Consider the following 23,212-nt stretch of genomic DNA (forward strand, 5'->3'; position numbering starts at 1 on the left):
TCCTTACTTTGTCAGGAGTAACAGTAATTTTTATTGAGGAAATCACCATCGATGGTGTGGTCGTTGATGGTACTATCGTCAACGGTGGCGTCATCAACGGGGCTGTCGACGGTGCTGTCATCGACGGTGCCTTTGTTGACGAGGCTGTTGTCGACAAAGCTATTGTCGATGAGATTGTAGTTGATGGTGATGGTAAAACTATTGTTGGTAGTTTGTTCGTCGACGAGTCAGTTGACGGCAGTGGTTTTTTCATCGTTGATGTTGTCCACGGCCTGTTAGATGGGTGTTATGACATAGGAGAAACAGGAGGTTTTTTTTGCAGATGGTGGCGTTGATGTTATGGCCGCTTACGCTAGTGGAGATGAAGAGATTATCATTGGTGATGCTGTAGTGGTGAACATCGACCCCATGGTGGTGGATGCTGTTGATGACGCTGTCGTCGATTTTGAGGAATTTTTTTTATATTTTGACAGAAACGAGCTCCTTAGATAAAGGAAGTGATCTTGATGTTTTCTTAAGAGAAGCTTCCTTCACTGCTGTTGTTGACGGCTCTTTAGAGACCTTTAAAGAATCTTTTAACTTCCTATGAAAAATTTCCTCAGATTTTTTTAGTCTCCAGATGGTGAAGTTTTTTAAGGGCTTTCTGGTGTCGTTCTGAAGGCTCATCTTCCTGGGATCTGTCTCTCTCGTGGGACTTTACAGTTTGTGAAGTCTCCTCCTCAGCAAGTGGTTGATCCTTTGATTTAAGTTTCTATAACCATAAGAGTTGCCTTCCCTCCCTGGCATTCAATTTTTTTGGGGAGAAATACGACAGATCTTACAACATGTTCTGGATAGAGACCCTAAATGCACTACTTATGAGGGTCCTCTGAGTGTTATCTCTTTGTGCCACTGGTCTTACATGGCTTAAATAGACCCTTTTTGAGTATTCTGATATGGTCAGAGGATTCTAGATTGAAAGAAGATGAAATTCAAATCTGACCTGAGAAAATCCTTTTGAAAACAGCTGTTCTGAAGAGAAAACTAAGCAGAGCTCAGGGAGATTTCCAGCACACAACATGCAATAGAAGATCTGAGAGACAGGACCCACTGTGACAAGGGTTCTAAAGGGCGCTGTCACCTGATTGGTCAATTGGAAAATTTGGAGGCTATTAAACTGAACTTTACATTCCATTTGCAGCCTAGTATACTAATTTATACTACCTACTATGATACAGTGGGACTCCCACTTTGAGGATGGGGAATGATTCAAGCATGTGAATCTATGAAAGATCCAATACTGAAAAATACCAGGTTCTTTTCTGATAGTTTTTCCTTGTTTCCTTAGACAAATCCATTAATATTTTGCAACTGGTCGTAGCAGGTGGGACATGTCGGCAGGAAAGCTAGTGGGGGCTGGCGTTAAGTTGTGGGCCAGAAGTCAGACAAGGGTCGGTCTATATTACTACCTGCAGCGCTTGTCCATGTCCCTGCAGTATTGTCAACAGGTACCAATCCAAATGCATTGAAACAGAGCCTAATGACTCCTGTCCCAGAATTATTGCATCCAGAGACACCAGGCTATAGTTGTAAGGGCTTTGGGCATTGTCCCACCTCTAATTAAAGCTTGGGCTAGGATACCACCACTCATGTTCAGGGACCCAGAGGGAATCAATTTTGGGTCTGAACCTCATCTTCGGGCTCTAAAAAACATTGAGACTCAAACCAGACTTCCCAGTAGTTAACACCTAGCCCTTCAAGGATTTTCCAGATGCTTTGTTAAATGGGAAAATTTCATAGCCCAAACATAATTCGGACTGCTCAATTTTTTACATTTTGTTGTTGCTCCTGGTTGTATTGTGGCATACTTAAATAGACTATTTAACAATACATCAACCTAGTGCAGAATATGTTCTGAATTAGTAGAACACAATGTGAACAGGATACGAAGTATTCAACGGTGGGGCAGCTTGATTTAGTCACCAACGTTACTTGAATATAAAACGTAGAGAGAAATCAAAAACAATGTCTTCATTCCTAGCAGAGTAGGTAATGGAACTGTACCTCATTGTGTCAAATATCTAATGAAGATAATATGACACCTGAGAAAAAAATGTTGGCCTTGCCTGAACTGAGGTACAAAAAGTTGTCGTCCAGACCCTCATCTCTCATAAACAAGCCAAACCTTTTGGGGATTCGTCCTTGAGTTCTATTAGGATCTGATTATCATCTGCATACGTTTGAAACCACAGGCAATGTGCTGTCAGCAAATAACCAAGTTAGATTGCATAAGACTATATCAAAGAGAAAGCAGAGCCTTTAGGAACTCCACATACCTTGCTTCAAGGGTCAGCTCTAATTTTGGCAAACTCACCATGCAGTACCCTATCTGTTAAAAAAGATCAGATTAATTCCAAAGCCTGCCTCTCACACGTGATTCATGGTCTAACCTCCCACACAACAGCCAATGGTATATTAGAGTGTGGAGGACCAAAATATAATGAAGATTAGTATTTGTGGTTAAGTACAGATAAACTATCCATAACTCCACAGTTATGTACCTTTTCATCGAGGTACACGTAAGTGAAGTTAAGTATTATAAACCTATACTTCACAATATATACATACCTTCATGACATTTGGTCCTGCAAATTTAGACTTCAATATGTTGATATCACAATATTTTGTAGTTGATATTCTGGTGGAATAACAGCAGCCCATTCCCTCAATGTTACATACCGTGGAAAATCTAATCAAATTAAAGCCTTTTAGGTGCCATTTTCCTATAAATGCAACATTTGCTTTCTGATATCTAATACAGCCTTCCCTACCCTGACTGGTGTAGAAACCCAGACTGCTATTTAGAAAAAAATAGTGTTATTTTCCGAATAACTCAGAAGTAGGCAAGTGATAAAATATTTATTGATATTACTTAAGAAAGTCTAGGCGAAAATCAGCCACCAGCTAATTACTAGCTTTGGGTCCAGCGAGGCTCTTTGTAAAAAAGTCATGAATCAAAAATGTAACAGCATAAAACTGTTTCATAACAGTTGCATAAATAAACCATTCTTTGATCCAGAAGATCTTGTGTTGGGAGATTGAAGTTGTAAGGCAACTTTCAGACAGAAGGCCCTTTCTAAGCTGTTTCCATAAGGTGATCCTGCTTTGTCGTATCCAGATGCATGTTGTACTTTGATGTTTATAAACGTGTCATTGGTAATACACTCATTGCTACGCTGGCTCAAGAATGTGAATCTATACACGAAGCAGTGCTGGAGAAGAAACGTTACTTTATCTCAAATTGCCATGGAGTCACTTGCAAAGTTGGGGTCATGTTAATTAAAAGTACAGTTCAAGACTTAATGGCATTTTGCTAGCGAGCTGAAGGTATGATTGTGTGTTATGTTGTTGAGAAGCATCTACTAGAGTTTGCAAAGTTGGGTATCAGGCTGTTTGAAGTGCAACAAAAAGCAGCATGGTATGCTGTTCGAGAGTGCAATGTGAGTCAAATGCAAACCTTCAGGTCCATAGAACAAGGCTGAGTGTCATGTTGATGGGAAGCACAATGCAAGGGATTTTTTTAAAGTTGCATTTGAGAACACATACGCTTGTCACAGTAGTGTTAACTGCAAGATTGATTTGAAAAAGGTAAACAATATACAGTAGAATCTGTTCATGCCGATATGGACCTACCTTTGTGCTGTTTCCAGTGCTTGATCCCAATTTTGCTGAGCTAAGAAGAGTTTCATTTTGAAAACAAGGGCTGGCAGAAAACTGGGGAAACCAACTATCATTTGGTTTATAATATCCAGAGCTGCTGCAAACATATGTTGCTTGAATAAGTATATTACCTGTGGAAAACAATAATAATATGATGATCTTATCTGCAGAAAACTATTAGCAACTTAATACAGAGGTTCACTCTTTCTGGGGAGCAAGTTTAGTTGGTGTTGTTAATACTTTGTGCCATAGGTGCGAAAAAGTAGTAATTGTGATTTCCTTACAACCACTGAATAGCACTTCCTACTGAGCTGCAAATCGACCTACTCATTGAATATTAAAGAGGTAGGTCGCAGTTTGCGATCCATTAGGAACAATGTTCATCAAAGGGATGGCGGCCTGCTAGGGTCAGCAGACCACCATGTCTGTTTTTCCAATAATTTAATTTATCTTTAAATTAAGTCTGTTTTCCTTAAAGAAAAATGGTATGCATTTCAAAAAATAAAATTAAATGATTAACTTTAATTTTTTTAGCAGCAGGCAGTGTCCTGCTGCGCCACTACCTGCTCTTCAAAATATCTATTTTAAAATTCTCAAAAAAAGAAGGAATGGGTTACCATCTCCTTTGATGTAGAGGTTGCATGTTAGGGCCTGATTACGAACTTGGTGGAGGGGGTTACTCCGTCCCAAACATGATAGATATACAGCCCGCCATATTACAAGTTCCATTTTATCCTATCAAACTTGTAAAAAAGCAGACGGGATATCCGTCACGTTTGGGACGGAGTGATCCCCTCCGTCAAGGTCGTAATTAGGCCCTTAATCTTTTGCATCCGGAATTCGGTTGCAAACAATTATACATCCCATTCAGCTTTGGTATTTAGAAGATTTACGCTCTTACCAAATACTGAAATGTTATGTATTCGCAAATTGGGATGCATACATACCAAAATGCGTTCTTACATTTGCAAGTGTTCTGCGATTCTGCCCGTTTGCAACCACAAAAAAGGTTTTGTGTCTCTGGCCCCAGGTGCCTATGTTCTATGAACAGAAAACTTAATTGAAATCTTGGGCTTGACTTCTAATTGAGGACTTCTCAAATTTTATTAACATGATCCCTATGCTTTAAAGTAATCAGGGTTAAAAATCACACTACTCCCCATTTTAAGTATTATTAAGCTATTATTTTTTCTTCTGCCTGAATAGAAATAATGGTCCCCCTAATAGTACATTAAAAGTCCTCCCAATTGGATGATATATCTGCTGATGCCTCATTAGAAGTAAAAAAAAAAAAAAAAGCGAATGATCTGTAGAGTAATCAAGTCTATCACTTCTTCTTCCAAAATGATTGTGTTGTCCATTACCCAACTCCTTGCCCTGCATAGTATAGGGATGGCGCATCTTAACACTACCTCTGATGGTCCATCAAGCCACTGGCATGATGCAAGATATCAAAAATAGGGAATGAAGAGGGTCCTAAAAACATATCAATTCAAGAAGACATATTCAACCTTTTAGAAGGAATGAAACATGTCGGATCTGGCTTCCGCCTTATTTGCCCGTCACAAATCCACCACCCTCAGTTTATCTCTTCCTTTGCACCCTACATGCGTTAGAGGTGCCCAACTGGAAGGCTAGTACAAAGTTGAAATCACCCCAATTAAAGCCTCTTCCCACTAATAGCTAAGTTCCCAGCACAACATCCATAAATACTTTGGATTTTCACTTTCTGGGCCTTAATAGGAAGCCAAGTTGCCTCTGCTATTACTTAGATATAGTGGGATTGCCCAATATCCCTCTCAATATGTGAGGTTGATATGTTACCTGCAGCTTTTTTTTTTACCAACATTGCTACTCCCACTTTCAGGTGGAATCTGCAGAGAAAACAAAAAAACAGCCCCAAGATTGTCCCATGTTGGTTTCTTTCCCCGCTGCACAATTGGTCTCCCGCATTAAGATTACATTGGGCTTAAATTGTGGACACCAGGCATAAATAGCTTCTCTCTTCACCCTGTTTTTATGCTTGTTAACACTGAGGCTAATCACTGTCAAACCTGCCATCCTAAGACTCCCTAATACACCACTATAGTTTATCTTGCCCTATCTTAGCAGCAGTTTTTCTACCCCTAGCCCCACCATTATCTGATATGTGCTGCTTAATCGCTTCCCTTTTGACACCGCCTTCCTTCCTTGGTTCCACTTTCCCCCAAACATACCACCTCTCACACCACCCAGCCTACCCTAAACCCCCATGACACCTAGTCAATGAAAAGTGATTACTCCCTCCATAGAATTTTTCAAGAATAGTAAACGTGTCACCTAATGGTCAGTTGAGTACTCCTAATACTCATTGATCTAAACCATATTGCTTTATCAGAAGCAATATGGTTTCAATACATAGGTTTCAAAAACTCAGATCTATCTTAAATCATTGGAAATAGGAGACAGATTTCTATATTTACAAGTTATCTGCAGTAAAATAGTTTAAATTAACATGCATCAGCACCATAATTATAATGTAATGCTACTTCTTTCTAATTTAAACTATAGTGAAGACCCTTTTTGCTATTACAATATACTGTAGAATAAAGTGATAGAAATAAACCTTTAAAAATATAATTATGGGCTGTTTATCAATCATTTGCCCTTTGGTGTAGCACCTTCTCTGGGAAGTACAATGGGCCTAAAGTGGAACACGCTGTACATTTTCCAGTGACTGGGACTACTATGCAAGCAATTATATAGACGAGCTGCCTGCACCTTTTACTCTGTTGTCTGACAATGAAAACATCAATGTACTGCTTACCACCAGAGAGATTAAGAGCTGGAATTAAAGAGAATCAGCTGTCTAGATTTTGGCCATTTGGATTTGAGACATCCTGCTACAAACAGCATAGACACTGGGGGCTCATTATGACTTCGGTGGGCGGCAGAGGCCGCCCACCCAAGTCCCCCATAGGGATGACTGCCTATGCTGCAGTTCCTCCGCAGGCCCTAGTTCAAGTTTCCTGCTTGGCCAGTGAGTGGAAACAGCGTTTCCGCCTGTCGGCCCAGCGGGAAAACCACCACAACATTGACGCCAGGTCGTAATCAAGCTGGCGGCAATGTTGCGTTGTGTCAGGTCCAACAGCACCCCACATGCTTTTGACTACCCGTAATTCGGGCAGTGAAAAGCAGACAGGGCTGTCCATGGGGGCCCCAGCACCCCCTTTCTGCCAGCCTTTGCATGGTGGTCCGACTGCCATGCAAAGGCTGGAAGAAAGGGAACTTGTAATCCAGAGCAGCGCTGCCCTGACGGATTACGACCGCCGAGAAGCCCAGTCTGTCAACTGGCGGTGCTGGTGATCGGACCTTGGAGGCTGCGCCACGTCGTAATTGGCGGCTGGATCACTACTATGGCAGTGGTCCGACTGCCACCACGAGTGTGGCGGTCTTAAGACTGCCAACTCGTAGTTAGGGAATGGGTGACCTACTTGAAACTGAGAACCAGAATTAACAGAGGTCTTGTGACATTTGAGAAAATATTTCAGATGCTCTTGAGCTTTGCTAATGCAATCTCACAAATATATAAAATGCTAAATGCTGCACAGATAAATGATGTTTCCAAATCTACTGTGAAAAAGAGCTGGTTATGTAATGTGAAGAATACCAATGGGATGAGACCAAATATTTTCACTTGGTAGGCCCATTGCTGGGAGGCAGTCCACAAAATACCTTATAGGTAGCATAATACAGCAGTCTGTTTGCAAGTCTTTGACAAGTCTCACACAGATACAGGTTGGAAGGGTATGAAGAGACAACAACTAGCATGCATATCACATTTTATGGATCATCCACTGCCTGCTCAATTGTGGACATTCTAGACATTATACAATCAGCCACTGGAATGAAACCCGTAGGTAATTGTATTGAGGTGTTCAAAACATAGTTCCCTCTCCAATATTCCACAGAAAAGACAATCTCCTATCTCTGACAGCAAAATATGCATTGTTGTCAATGTGGAATACAGCACAGGCATCAGTGGTAAAGTTTAGTGCGTTTTGTCATTGTTGAGTTTGAGAAGTTAGCGTACAGCATCCACAAGAAGGATAAACGTTTTTCAAAGTACACACTCCAAGACTGAGGCACCTAGAGCACAACAACATAAACTTGACTTTCACCAAAAGGCTGAGTGTGTTTTCCCTTTTGAACCAGCACCATGTCTGAATCATAGAACACTATATAGGGTTGGGAATGCCTTACAGGTTGTTAAACTGAAGAAGCTGGTTCCAGATGTACCGAACATTTTTCTAGTTGCAAAAAGTATGAATATAAACATTTTTCTATGTACTTAATTTCAGAGTCTGCAAAATTCTACAGAGTAGCAAAATGGGTTTGCAAATCCATACCAATTTGAAAGGGGAATGTTGTAGGCATCCTTTCAACATACCGATTTGGAATGTGATGTATTATCAACTCCCAAGTGGGGTGGTAAGCCATTTGCAAAAAGACAAGGGCTCCCTTCAAGCCCCTTGCCCTTTGCAAATGATGAAAAAACACTCTCAAATACACTAAAAAACATGTTTTTTAAATGCTGCCTCATTTCCTTTAAGGAAAACAGGGTGCAATTAAAAAGGTTTTACCTTCACTTAAAGGCAAACACAGATGTGGTGGTTTACTGAGCCTACCATATCACCATTCTTCTGATGACAACCAATCATAGTGAGCTGCACTTAGCGACTGACCTAATTAATATTCATGAAGTAGGTCTGATTACAACCGACTCCCAACTCTGTTAGTGCATGCGTCAGTTCGAAAAATTCAATACTGGCCGCAAATTGCAACCAGTTTTTTGTGTTCAGTATTTGGTACCTTTGACCTCAGGTTTGGTAGGCAGAAAAGTGGGTAGTACGAGACTGGAGTGGCAGTAGAGGGAGAAACTGGGGACCAGGAGGATCTTTCCTTGAGGGGGAAGGACGGGCAAGAGACTAAAGAGAGTGTTAAAACACAAAGAAGCTCTTCTCATAAGGCATAATGTCAAATTCAATTCTGGCAAACTTTTTTCTCTCTTAAACTCCTATGAGAACGTATTGAAAACTAAAAGAATATTGTGCAGGTTAAAAATCAAGGCCATGAATAAAAAAATTCTAGCAGACATAAATGAAAGTTTCAATTCTATGAAAGACTCAGAAGCGAGGATTATGCTTTATACCCTTTACTTTGCTGATTATAAAATTGAACAGCAGCCACGTTCCGAAAAGACCTTAGGATATCGTTACATGACAACCAATCATAATAAGGCAGTCCCAAAAAAGTCCATCATCAATTTCCATGCTTCCTCTTTTCTATGTGCGAATCACGCTAACGTCCGTTGCTCACGAATCCTATTTAGTTCCATCATGTCCTCTGGAGGCACGAACCAAAAGTAAGTGGATGAAACCAACTAGTAGACATGTGTAGAAAAAAACCACAACCATTATGCATAATAATAACATAACAATCAAACAGAACATTTCAAAGTAGTAATTACTTATGAAAAAAACAAACAGGGTCTCTTAGAAGGCACTTCAAAATCATCAGTTACTTAGGAACAAAGGGGCGGGAACAGCTTGAGGATTTCTGACCGTGTAGGATAATCCTCGCCTCTGTATTATTAATAGTACTGAAACTTTCCTTTAGGTCTGCTAGGAAAATTTTAATTCTATACCAGGACAGAAGGCAAGGATTATGCTATTGTAATTATTCTTGAGTTACTGTAGAGCGTGCAGCTACCCACTGGGTTTTCCAGTGCTAGCGGACAGGTGTGGAGTAGCCTAGGCAAGGGACATAAGATATAACCACGTTTAACATGTGAATAGCAGAAGAGTAAAAATGGTCTGAAATAAGGCCAAGACAGAGAAAAAGAATGCCCAGCGTGTGATTTTTACAGGGTTCCCTGTCTGCTCAAACTTGCTGATCACCAGCCGTATCATATCCACCACCAGTAGGAAATAAAATCTCTTAAATGTGATGTCAGAGGGTCAGTCTGCCACATTCATGATATCCTCCAGACAGGCACCCAGGTGGAATGCCTTGGAGGCCATCGCCTCTCTCTCTGAGTGCGCTCCAAACATCCCCACATTAATACCCACTTCTTGCATAAGCTAGCATACCCATCGGGCAATTGTGGGAGAAAAGACTGCTCTGCCCAGTTTCCAAAGGGCAATGAGGAGTTGCCTTTCGCCCAGAGGGTGGAGTTCCTCAGTTTATTTCTCCGTATGAAATGATGCGAGTATTAGACTTAGTACTTGCTGACCATAAAGGAAACCCCATTCAGGGAAAAAACTATCCCTATAATATTGAGGACTCAAATGTTGGAGACGCATCTTCGTGACACCAGGCACATCAAAATAGCCAACATGGCGGAGAGCTCCTTCGGAGACAAGAAGCTATTAGATCGCCAGGACAGAAAAAGACTGGGAAACTGACTGATGTTCCACAGAGATGAATAGTGAGGTTCGGGAGGCAAAGAGAGAAGAATACCTGTTAGCAACATACAAAAGGTTGTTTCTCCACATAGGAACATGACCTGCAGAAATAGCGAAGCAAAACGCAATGATAGAACAAAAGGCCAAACCTTCAGACGACAATTCGGACAAAAAGATTACAATTTGCACTACTGTATCCACAGGATCCAAGCCCCGTAATACACATCAACTCATCCATCTTTTCCAGTTCGATAGATATGGTTTGGTAGTGCTGGTTGCCCAGGCCTTCGCCAAGTGGACTTCAGCCTGGCTCTAAAGTCCTGGGATTTTCACCATTGCCTGTAATTCCCAATATCATGGGGCAGAGGAACGTTCCATTATGAGCCAATGAAGTGTGATATTCGGATCAAGAAGGAGATGCTGAAAGAGGGGAAAGGGATTGGAGAATCCCAAGAAAGTGCCATCACAACTGGGAACCAAACTTCGACCTCCAGTTTAGGGTTACCAAACCACTGCCACCTGTTACCTTTGCACAAGGGCTGAAGTCCTCATAATCTTTGAAAAAAAGGGGGGAGGCATAACCATGCTTCTGTGTACAATCCTAAAGGAATGCATTGTTTGCCATCGCCAGGGACCAGCCTCCAACTGAAGAGCCGGTCCACCAGAAGGTCCAGACATGAGGGGAACAGGACCTCTGAGAAAGGGTCCCACATGTCAGAGATCAAGGAGAAGACACTGGGTCCATTTTCCAGAGGCTTGAATCGTGGAGATGGAGGGAGTGCCAGTCGGCCACTTGATTTGCCTGACAGGGGAGATATTCTGCCATGACCAAAATGTGACGGTCCAGGCAAAATTGTCAGAAGTCTTTTGCCAGATTCAACAACTTCTTCGACCTGGTTCCCCTAGAGATGGTTGGCGTACCTCATGCTGATACGTTGTTCATCTTGAGGAGGATGCAAGAGTGTGTTCTGTCCTTCGGCCAGCACCGGACAGCAAAGGACCCCGCCAGGAGCTCCAGGCAGTTGATGTGCAATTGTTGTTCTTCTTGCAACCAGCTTCCTCCTGTGGAGAGTTTCCCACAATGTGCGCCCCAGCATGATCTGCTGGCGTCTGATTCGATAATTAGATATGGGCTGGGCCCAAAGATTACCCTGCCATTCCATGCCTCCATGTGGGATATCCATCATTGAATCTCTGCCCTGGCCTCCTTTGAACTATCTGGGAGTACCGAAGTCCCTTTCCCAAATGGTGTACTTTGAGCAGCTGCAAAGCTCTTTAGTGAAGTGGACCTGGGGAAATCGCCTGAATAGAGTACGAAAGGAGTGCTAGTTGCCCGAGAGAAGTGTACTGCCTGAAGAGCGTTTGGTGCAGTTTGTGAAGAACTTTGACACCTTCCTGGAAGGATGTCTCATAGTGGTGTTTGAAGAATCTAGCATGAATCCCATGAATTTTGTGGTTTGGGGGGTGGACTAGGAGAGACTTGCTCTTGTTGATCACAAAACTTATGCTTTCCAAGAGGGTCACAGTCTTCTGCCATTGCAGGGACAGGTTCTTGGGGCACAGGTTGAAGATCAGCATGTCATCCAGATAAACAATAATCTTCATGTCTTGGGCATGAAGGTGATCCACCACAGGTTTGGGGACCTTTATGAAGCACCACAAAGCCAAGGACAAACCAAGGGGAGCAAAGTGAACTCAAATGCCTGGTCTTGCTAGAGAAATTGAAGGAACCGCCAATGGAGCGGGAAGATCGTAACAGTCAAATGGGCGTCTTTTAAATCCAGATGCACTATCCAATGAAATGGCTGGAGTACATCCCAAAGGAGATGCATTCCCTCCATCCTGAAGTGGCAGTAAACCAGCCATTTGTTGAACTCTCTGTGGGTTAAATACTGGTCTTTGGCCCCCACTCTGCCTATCAGCCAGGACAAGGTTGCTGATGAATCCCTTTGGGTGTGGTGTAGTCAATCAAATAGCCCCTTTTTCAAGGAGGCCAGAGATCTCTATGTCTATAAGGTTGCATCTGTGGCAGAAAAAGTAAGGGGTATAGGACTTGCGAGCTGCCGAGTTGTCCCATAGAACCCGATTTGAAAACCTCAGACGGTATGAAGGACCCATGCATCTGACGTGAGTGACAAACATACATAGAAAAAAATTAATCAGAAGATTTCCCCCCCACACACTTTAATGCGCAAAGAAGGGCGAACACTCACAGTTTATATTGGAGCTGAAGGATTGTTCCCTGGTGCCGCCTCTGCCACAAAATCATTTGCATATGGTGAGGGAGAATGCAGCAAAACGGGCTTGGTAATGATATTGCCCACATTTGGAGTCTTGTCCTTGGGAGGTTTAGTATGAGGGATGGGCGGCCAAGCGGCCCCTGCCTCAGCCGGCTCTTTGGAAAACATATGGGTTGAAGATTCTCCTAATGGAGGTCTTAGCCTTATCAAGGGATGAAAAGATGTCCACAAATTTCCAAAGTCCCAAACAAAAGGGTCACCAACAAGGGTCCCCTGAGCCACAATGCTGGCCTCTGAGGATGCCAAATCCCCCAACTTGGGGTCAACTTTAATAAGAAGACAGCGGCGACTAATGGTAGAAAGAGAGCAGTTGGCATTTTCTAAGAATATAATAGCCCTCTGAGTCCAACCAGAGAGGACCTCTGCGATAGGAGTTTGCCCTGGCATGAGCAACATGAACGATCGATTCCCTTTTTGGGGTCCCTGATGAATTTGGCCAGGAAAGTAGGCATCTTTGTGTTGATTTAAGGGGTTAAGGATACTTTATTCTATAGGGAAACCCAGGGACATTCTACACAGAGGCTGATGCGTGCCTCTTTCTCCAAGGGTTTGCCAAGACAGCCTGCCACATATGCAGCCACTTTCGTAACTAAGGCCCCTTCCACCAAATATGGATAAATGATATCGTCAGGGTCCAGCATGTCAGTGTCTGAACGGGAGGGGGGCTTGGATGTGTCAAGTGCTGGGAGAGGGGGACACCGCTGGGGGCATCAGTCTCCAAGCTACAGGGGAGGCTCAGTAAGGCTGCTGCGGTGCGCACATCTCTCAATACCCGAGGAGAACAAGAGATGCTTGTCAGACCCTGAGAGGGCCGCTCTGTGAGTGTGCTGCAGTGCCCCCTAGAAGTCATGGGACCACCCCACTGCGTAAGCGGCCCTCAGCCTCTCGATATTGCTTCACCATGTAACGAGCACTAGAGCATTCCTGCAGCTGAAGGGGGGGAATACTGAAAAGGAAAAGTGATTAGAAGAGCAATGCTCTTCAAACTAATGACAATCTCTCCACAGATGTTGGTAATAACAAGAAAATACACAAATATAAGAGCCTCTATAGCAAGAGAAGGGAGAAACGCTTATCTGCAGCTGCAGAACAGTGAAGAAAAGAAGCAGCATGGAAACTGATGATAAACTTTATTGGGACTGTTTTGATATGATTGGGTGTCATGATACGATATCCCAAGGTCTTTTGGGAATGTTAGTTTTTTCTTAACAAGCTAATGTTAAAATAGCTGCTGTTCAATTTTATAATCAGCGAAGTATTGATTATAAAGCATAATAATCTTAGCCTCCGGTCCTGATATAGAATTTCATAACAGCTTTCTCGTCAGCCATTTAAAGTGGTATGGCTGCTTCTCACGTGTTTCTTTGGGCACACAACACATACCTTGAATGCCAAGCCATGTTTTCATGCTCTACTTACAACTTCAACAAATAATAATGTTTGAAGGTGTAAGGTTGCATTGTGTCACCAATGATTTTTTTCTTTGGACATTATGGGGGTTATTCTAACTTTGGAGGAGGTGTTAATCTGTCCCAAAAGTGACGGAAAAGTGACGGATTTACCACCAGCCGTATTACGAGTCCATTATATCCTATGGAACTCGTAATACCGCTGGTGGTATATCCGTCACTTTACCGTCACTTTTGGGACGGATTAACACTCCTCCAAAGTTAGAATAACCCCCTATATGTAGTTCTCTGTTAATCACAGTAATGTTATGTTCCTCTGCATTGGCATATTGTATTTCTGCTGTTTGAAAGCCCCATTATGGTTGTGGAGTCTGAGTGCCCTTTCAATTATTGCATATTCTTTGAGAGGGCTTATTAGACTTCTACAAGATACACAACAAGGAAACAATGCAAGAAACAAAAATACACAACTGATAACTGTGAGCTTCATTTTGTGGTAAAGAACAATTAAGCAATTTTAGACACACATGTCTGAGGTGAAAGGCTCATGTGTGAATGCCACATTTGGACACCAATATACAGATATGAAGAAACAAGGTGAGTACATCAATATATCATACCTTCCCCATTGCCCCAAATACATCACTGCTGTCTTGACTTCCTTCTTCCAGGTACTTAATAGACTTCTTCACAACAAGATCTTTATCGGAGGAAGAATCCACCCAACCTTTGAGGACTAATCCCTGAAATGTAAAGTGTGGTTAAACAGTTGGATTATTCTACAAAAACACTAAATTTGAGATCAAGATGTCCAAATAATGGTCACTGTTATTTTTGCTTCATGCACAATGAACAGGATCTTTTTAAATAGCAGTGGGGTAAAATAAGCAAAAAAGGAAATATAACCTTCATGGCTATTACCTCATCAGTGGTGTCCCTCCATAACGGATTGGTAGCCGCCAGTGCATCACAAACAGGACTGTGAAGCTTCTCTAGAAGAAGGGTGTTTCATCTCTAACCACACATCCCTAACCATCCCCATCCAGTACCTAAACAGTTTATCAAAGGTCAAGATTGCAGCACAACATATGCTTTGAGACAACAGCTCGGTGTTGAAAGAAGGCAAGGATTAAAAGTACTGGATTCATCATGAAGGTAATTGGTAACTACTCAATTGTGCTACTGACAATCTTTTAAACTGGCTGGAAATCTGATTCAGTAACTTAAAAGTCTGTGTGGAGGATGAAAGCATAAGCTTGACACAAGCTTCAAGCAAATAAATTGTGAAAAACCTCTTAGCCAAAAGCTGCACATTTTCTGAAAGAATCTTCCTTTATATCATGATTCCAGGCCTGTAGCATGCAAAACATCCAGGACAAGTGTCAAATCAAAAGAAAACCTTGATGTTGCAGAGCTACAAAAATCCTAAGGCTTACGAATTCTTCTGTAATATGTAAATGCCTCCAAAAATCAAGCTTTCTAAGTCAGAAAATCTATGTCACAAAAAATCATAATCTTAAATGGTCTGTGTATCAGAGCCTCATTTCTCATTTTAATAATAAACGGTGTCAATGAGTGTGGCTCAAATATGCCCCAATAGGTGACAGGAAATGTTTCCTTGATTCAGCCCAGATCCTGATCCATCCAAATAAGATACAGGGCCATTCTAGTCACTGTAACGTCTATATTAGGCATGGATGAAAAGGACAAGCAGGAGTTGGATTAAACCTGGACCCAATCACGTGCTGCAGAGGTAAATGGGTGATACACGGTGGGGCCATCACTTGATTTGGCACTCAATCATCTATCAACCATAGTGGGTAAGACAAGGTACCAGGTGGGACCCATTTCCACTGACCAGACGTGGGACATGCTGCAGACAGGGCCCTGAGTTACATAACCTAGCCATCAGTCTCCTAGTAAGGAGATTTAGGCATGTCCAGTGTTTGATGGACCCTTGGGAACTTAGGATTCAGAGCCCTAACACCAACTCACCTGTACCATTTTGCCTTATTGTTCATTACTTCCAGGAGAGGGGAGAGCTACTCCTGTGTTACTGAAGGTGATGACACAGGGTGCCACCTTATTGAGTAAGAGAGCAAAGAAGGTCAGAGTGGATAATTGGTATGAAATCTTGTATGATATTTACTTGATCTGTGACCCAGCTTTTCTGATCAGTCATAGTGTGTAATGAACTTCAGCTGATCACTTAGCTAAGTGTAATGAGGCTAGCGGAGCTGCTTCGTATAAGGAAACCCTTTGCCATTTAGGAAACTAGAAACCAGAGTAAAGTACCCAGCCAGTTATGTGTCACTGGCAGTCATTATTGGAGGAGATGAATAATGGACATAAGAAAGGGTCTTGAACTCTGATAACCAGGAGGAGGCACATATGTAAGAAGAGCAATGTATTCACATAAGGTTGACCTATTAAACACAAAATTACCCCTTTGCACTCCAGAGCAAGGTGTGATATTGTTCTTTAACTGGTTCTATGAAAGGCCTTTATACCACTGGAGGGAGGTTGTCTGGAACATGGATACCAAGGAAACAAAAAGAAGAAGAAGAAGACATCATTTAAAGAAGTTCTCAGGCGAGTTAAAATTCTCTCCCGGGCTCATTTGCTGAATGAAAGCCATGTACGTGGGTACTGCTTCCTACTTAAATCCTTTCTAATAACGCACATGATTGTAATATTATGTTAAAAATATTTAAAGTAGTAAAAGAAAGCTCAGCAATGGAACTGGGGTTATAAATAATCTCTCTTCCCCCACATTGCTAAATTGAGAATCTAAAACATAAGGAAGCATGAAAGTGCTCTGCAAGAGAGTCAAGAGTTCCACAAAATATGGGATGCTAATGGAATAGTACCATTTGCACACTTGGAGGAAGTATACATGATGTACCTATCACAAAGGTATGAACACCTAAACCTAAAGCACATATTACAATCCAAACTAACAGCAGATGAAGACACCATGGAAGACTCCCGCTAGAAAGAAACCTTTTAGATAACAGAATGTCAAAAAAAAATTGTACATGCATTAAACATTAGTAATAAAAATGTGGAACGAGTTACTAGGGTTGAAGGAGAAGTCAGGTAGACATTTGCGCACTAGATGATGGCATGTGGGCTGATGCACGCAGATTCCCTAGCGATACAGCAGAATAGTTTCAGATACACACGATCCTTCATAAGTGGGGAAGGGCACAAAATGACAAATGCCTTTGAGCGTTCGGACAACAGGGAACTTTGTATCATATTATCTGGAACTGTTTCGAAATTTAAAAATATTGGAAGGCAACAGTGATTCAACTACCTGAGGTAAGAGAAACCACACTGGAGGAAGATGCCCCTTTGATGCACTCACTTATGCTGCCAGTTACCAACATATATTGATAGAATTAGGGTATGAGGTAGTGACGAGAGATATTGTACAAAAATGGGGTGGAGTGGAGCTCACTCATATCCCTCTGATACAGAGGGATCGATAGCTGTGTGAACCTAGGACAACAGATTTACAGAGACTGGAGCCGCCCAAAAATTTTTAGATGATAATGGGAGGGAGGGCTGGGTTGGAATGCAAGACGAAATAAATGAATAGGGCCACTATGAGTAGGGGAAAAGGCATAAAATCAGACTGGATATATTTTGTGATTAAGTCTGGAAGAGGTAAAGGGACTATGCCCTTGGAACTGAATAATGGCACTAAGCAACTGCAAGTTGGCAATCAAAGTGAGCATCTGAGGCACTGCAAAGTACATTTGCAGAGGTATGTGTATGGCAATGAGTCTCATCTTGGAATTTGGGGAATTCTGGAATCTAATAAACAAGGGGAAATTATAACAGGACAGGAAGGACCTTCCTCAAACACTCCTAGAGTTGGGCATCCCATACGTCTCTCTTATCCAGGGCTTCTCCACTCGACCTGCCTAACCCTGCAAGCTCCTGAGCTAGGAGGCAAATTTTGAACCTAGATTTGTTTTCTGTTGTAGAAGAATCACGTTATTTTCTCTACCATGACTATCGTCAGAGGTTGACTTACTGGACTAAGGGGGCCGGCACAAAGAAGAATTGCTCTCCACCTAAACATCAATCATGAACCTGTAACCAAGTCAGGACAGTGACTAAAGACACTTACTTTCAACTTGGACAGCTGAAAGGGAAACTCAATTAAAAAGCCGAGGAGCACATGCTGCAAAAATGGGTCGTATCACAATAGTAAACATATAGTTACAACTCTCTATTCCATACATCCGGAGTACTATGCTGCAGAAGGTACAAAATATGCCCAGTTTTGAAATAACTCTTAAGATTAGGTCCTTCCAACACTCAAGTCTTTTAAGAGAGGCTTCAATGTCCACCTCATCACAATCTAATAGGGGAAATGCTGGTGATTGTTGGCTGTAGGTAAAGTTAGAAAAAGAAGTGTGGTATCTCAAATTAAGCAATCAGTGATGTAATCAATAAAGCAGGCACAAACGTGGCTTGGTACAATTCAATTTGTAGTATGTGTGCTACAAATAAAGTGAAAAACAAATAGAACTATATTATTTGAAAGATAAATATATTGCAGTGTTTTTGTAATCTAAATTAAACACAATAAATTGTACTTTTTATCTTCATTAAGGTTATATACATTCACACAGATTTACATTAAAGTACTTTTCCCTTTTCATTTTGTAAACAAACTTAGCATACCCCTGTGTTTCTTTCATTAAAATACTACTGGGCGTGGGTCTGGTCTTAGATTATAAACCTTTTAAGATAGAACTCATCATAAAAGAATCTTGTAAGTAGGAAGTAATAAACTAACTTTAAAATCACCTCAAGCGGTCTAATAACCATCATCTCTAAGATATGGTATCTCTTTGGCATTTATAAATATATATCTAATATGGCACATTGTAGAGGAAACTACCAAAGAATGCTTGAAAAGTAGATTTTAAGTTAGGCTCACTCATAAAATGAATGTTTGTGATAATTCTCACTCTCAAAAGTCATTTTCCAGTAACAAGCACTGTCATACCGCCTGAGACCTATTGGAGACCTTCAGCATTCTATCAATGTACTCCTTTGCCTTATCATTTCGACCCACGAGCCACAGGAACATTCCTGCAAAATAGAGGGATTTCTCTCCAGCAGTCTTTCGACTTCCTTTAAGGTTGCTTTCCAGTTCCAAAACAGCATCTCGATCTAAAACAGAAATTAAATCAAGTTTCAAATAGAATTCAGTTATAGATATACTTAATTGCTTGAAGGCCTAAATAAAAAGAAATAAGAAGTAGTGTCTCTCCTCTTAAAACTAGGGCCACGACAAAGTCTGGAGTGGTTTGTCCAGAGCTGCTTAATTACAAACATGCTTTTTAGGTCGAGCGCTGTATACTTTTAAGTATACTATAGAGTGAGTTCCAGCGTTTTCATTTGTTAGTTGCAGTGTCCTTCAAAAATCCTTGCTTGCTAGTGGTCAGTTCTGCCTCTTTGTCCTGCCTTTTTTTTCACTTTGGGTGCAGCACAAAATACTGTGTAATTACGCTGTGTTCTGTTTATCTCTTCTGTAAGGGACTTTTTTTTTAGCATTTGCCTCTTTCACTTCAACACTGTGAGTGCTTGTTCAGTCCCTCCTCCCTACCAGCTCCCTTTGCAAACATAATAAAACAGAGGAGGGCTTTTCCAGGGCCAGCCTGCTCTTCCCTCACTGTTTTTTTATGATGTGTAAACGTGATTCCACTTCTCATGCTTATTTTTAAAAGGTCACAAAACACAACCCACGTGTTTTTGAAAGTTGAATGAGACCTTGCCACTCTTCCTATTTTCAGTTACCCAAAAAGTTTGTAAAGGATCAATCGGGAGTTCAGACTGGACTAACTTATCGTGCCCACTTACCCTGCTCCCCCAAACCATATGCAGTGGTCACTCTCTTACAAAAATATTAAGCCCCTGTATCCCCATCCTGTATACATAGCTACTGCACACCTATAGTGACGGAGCATCATGCCAATACCACTACATAAAAGCCCAACCGCAGACAGAACAAGCATTTTCAATGCAACTGGTCTCACATTTGCTCGAGTTAGAGCTATTAGCTTTGTAAACTCCTAACCGGACTTTTCTTGCCACACGCGAACACGCTGCGTTTTTTTTCCCTTCATTTGTGTGGCAAGAAAATTCCGTTTAGGAGTTTACCAAGCTAATAGCAACGGGTCTCGCATTTGCTTGAGTTAGAGCTATTAGCGTTGTAAACTCCTAACTATACTTTTCTTGCCACACAAATGAAAAGATAAATAAAATGCAGCGTGATCGCGTGTGGCAAGAAAAGTCCGGTTAGGAGTTTACAAAGCTAATAGCTCTAACTTGAGCAAATGCGAGAACAGTTGCATTGAAAATGCTTGTGTTATAATCTAATTCCCTTTTTCTAGTGGTTACTATATTCTGTTGTGGAAATGCAGCATTAAATAATTCACATTAATATCAATGAACAGTCTTTTTGCTAAAAATATTCCACAACCTTCGTTACAAGATATACATTATGAAAATGACAACATCCTAATAAGGGGATGAGAATCCTTCCCATTTCATAGGTAGCTTAATTTCCAAAGTGTAATTAAATAGAGTTTATACTCCTTCAAGGTGTATATCAGAAATAGTTCTTTAAACTGTTCAATTCTGTTTCCAGAAAACAAATAACCTCTTTAGAATAAGTATCTGTATTCAACTTTGACTTCAAAACTCGCTACTAAAAGAAATCAAACCGACTCCACAACTTTCACATGGTGGGGCAACAAAGTAAAGGATTTTAGCCAAATAATAATCGATTGCCTAGCGAAACACTGACCAAAGAGAAAACGTATACTCGAAAACTTCAAATTGACTGCCACCATTTTCAAACTTTGTGAGATTTCAGTGTATTCATGGAAATGTGGTATTGTATTCCGGCGACTAAACATCAAGCCATATAATGCAGAGGTTCCCGGAACGCTGTCCGCCATTACGTTCCCAGAAAGAATGTAGCGCTAATGAGTTTGGAATATTGCGCTTTCACACATGGTGTATGCAGAAATGTGAGTCTATGACACAAATAATAACAATGGTGAACAATGTGTCCGTCCGTGAGCGTATGCTTCTTCTTAGTTTTAACACACTGGCCATTTGTGTCATTGGCGTCACACAATGGTATTGGATACGACGTTCAAAACCCAAATTATTACATGTGGATATTGAGAAAAAATTATGACCAGGGACGAGAAAATGAAAGTGTTTCCCGTTTATATTTCTTTAGGTCAAGCGCACAAGCACTCAGACTTGTAATCTTTCTGTGAGCTTTTAATCACGCCCACCGCATACCCATCACTATCACTTGTTGGTGGGCTCAGCTTTCAAAATTCCTTTGTTATCATTGGTAAATGCTTTATGTTTGTCCCTCCTGGGGCAGTTTTGTTATCACCTTGGACATCGACCCTATTACATGGATAATTGCAAATTTGCAATACGTTTAACTGTAAGCAAACTTCTTTTGTTTGTGTCTCTCCTTCGCGCTCATGCTCATGGAGGCTGTGGCGCTTTGAATTGGCTCACTTTTGTCAATTGTTTTACTTTTCATTTTCAATTTATGTGGCACAAAAAGTCCAATTAGGAATTTACAACGCTAATAGCTCTAACTCGAGCAAACGCGAGACCCTTTGCATTGCAAATGCTTGTTTCGTTTATGCTAATTTGCAATATTCATAAAGTACTCCCTATCTTAGCATTGTATGCCAGTGAATAATGAGCCCTAAAAGGGAATTAACACAATACCATGTTGTTCCCTATTTCATTGATAGTGGCACATAGCATACAGTTCTGGCCACATTACTTACTTATTCAGAAGCTTAGGTATGGCAGCCGTTTTAAAATATCGTCAAAAAAGTGTCCGACTACTACTTCCCTGCAATTTACCCTAACAACATTTTCATTTTATTTGCATTTGATGAGTTATAATGCAATTTCAAGCAAAGCATATTTTTTCGATTTACTTTATATAGAATAGCATTGCGCATGTTGAGTTGACCTTCCGTTAACCTAGCGAGAGTTAACCAGAGTAAAGGAACTACAGAGAAGATTTTCTTATTTCTCTAGTTTTTTCTAAATATAATTTTACATCTTTACAGATGTCAAAAAAATGAAAGGACCCTCCTGCTGGGGTAACAAACATGCCTCTTGCAAAATATCGGCATGGAGACATTCGAGTGAAAATTTGAGCCAATCTTTACAAGAATCAATTGATAAATCCCTAAAACTGCCTTATTTAGGTGGAAAAGATATACGGCCCTTGAGTCGATATATTTCACTAAACCTATGAACTGAGCTGACAGCATTCTGAAAAACAACTTTCAACAAGGGATATTGCAGAGGCTTTGTGTAATCCTTCGAACAATGGAGCCAGTAAACTTGATAAGCACACACATTATGACCCTGGGGAAATGGTTTCTGAATTTAGACCTTCCAATTAAATCTTTAGAACTAAAGAATAAAACAGTGTTTCTGTGAAAGGCTCTTTCTTTAGGCTAAGGTGGCTGTTAAGTGTACTCCGATGAACGAGTGATGCAGCCCTCCTTTAGCTAGATGTAAAAATTAAGGTAGGATCACCTCTTTTTGGCAATAGGTAGAATCCACGTGCTTCTTGTTATGAAATAAATAGAATCTTGTTCATGTGGAGGCACATAGTGCCCTCATGTTTGAACTCTTTAAGTATGTACATGCAATCTTTTGACAAATTCAAATGTCCATAATAAACGATTTTAGGAGCAGTGCGTCCAAGTTACAAGATGTTAGACCTAGATGTAACACTCGTCCCAGAATTTGGTCAAGAGAGTCAGACTGCATGGCACCTCTTTTCATGCTTCTCAGATAGGGCAGATAGATTTGTGTATCACTATTGCCCTGACCAGAATCATTCTGGATCTTGAGTACAGGCAGGATGAGCAGAATCAGGGGAAATGCATCCAGAAAACTTTTGACCAGTTCATCAGCTGAGCTTTCTCTTGAGTTTTTGGCTTTGGAGGTGTAGTTTAATGCAGTAGCAGACTCTGTCGCTGAAGATAAGTTCGTTTTAAATAATTTCACGTTTGCTTCTTAGGACCTACAGCTCGAGTTTTTACTGAAATGAGGGTATTCATTTTTTACTCTATTTTCATCTATTGTAGTCAAACTCACCTCCTTTCCCACTCACCCTTAATAAAGATTAGCCAACCACAGAACAAAGCAGTGGCCATCTTGGGGACGCTGGAGTGGGCAAAATGTACTATATGTTCCAGTGTTTATCAAACCTGTGCCTAAAAACATGCTATTGAGACACCATTCTGACACAGCCGCACAGCAG

General features: G+C 41.1%; 1 protein-coding gene across 2 annotated transcripts in view; it reads right to left on the reverse strand.

Moving 5' to 3' along the window:
- The window catches only part of TTC21A (tetratricopeptide repeat domain 21A), a 391,729-nt gene that overhangs the window by 323,004 nt on the left and 45,513 nt on the right, over positions 1-23,212 (reverse strand). For both annotated transcript variants that reach the window (XM_069211078.1, XM_069211079.1), the window contains exons 4-6: positions 18,884-19,050; positions 14,475-14,597; positions 3,673-3,830 (exon numbers count right to left, since the gene is read on the reverse strand). In XM_069211078.1, coding sequence (XP_069067179.1) covers positions 3,673-3,830; positions 14,475-14,597; positions 18,884-19,050 — 448 coding nt within the window. The remainder of the gene's footprint in view (positions 1-3,672; positions 3,831-14,474; positions 14,598-18,883; positions 19,051-23,212) is intronic.

This window comes from Pleurodeles waltl, chromosome 10 (assembly GCF_031143425.1).
Source record: "Pleurodeles waltl isolate 20211129_DDA chromosome 10, aPleWal1.hap1.20221129, whole genome shotgun sequence".
Lineage (NCBI taxonomy): Eukaryota > Metazoa > Chordata > Amphibia > Caudata > Salamandridae > Pleurodeles > Pleurodeles waltl.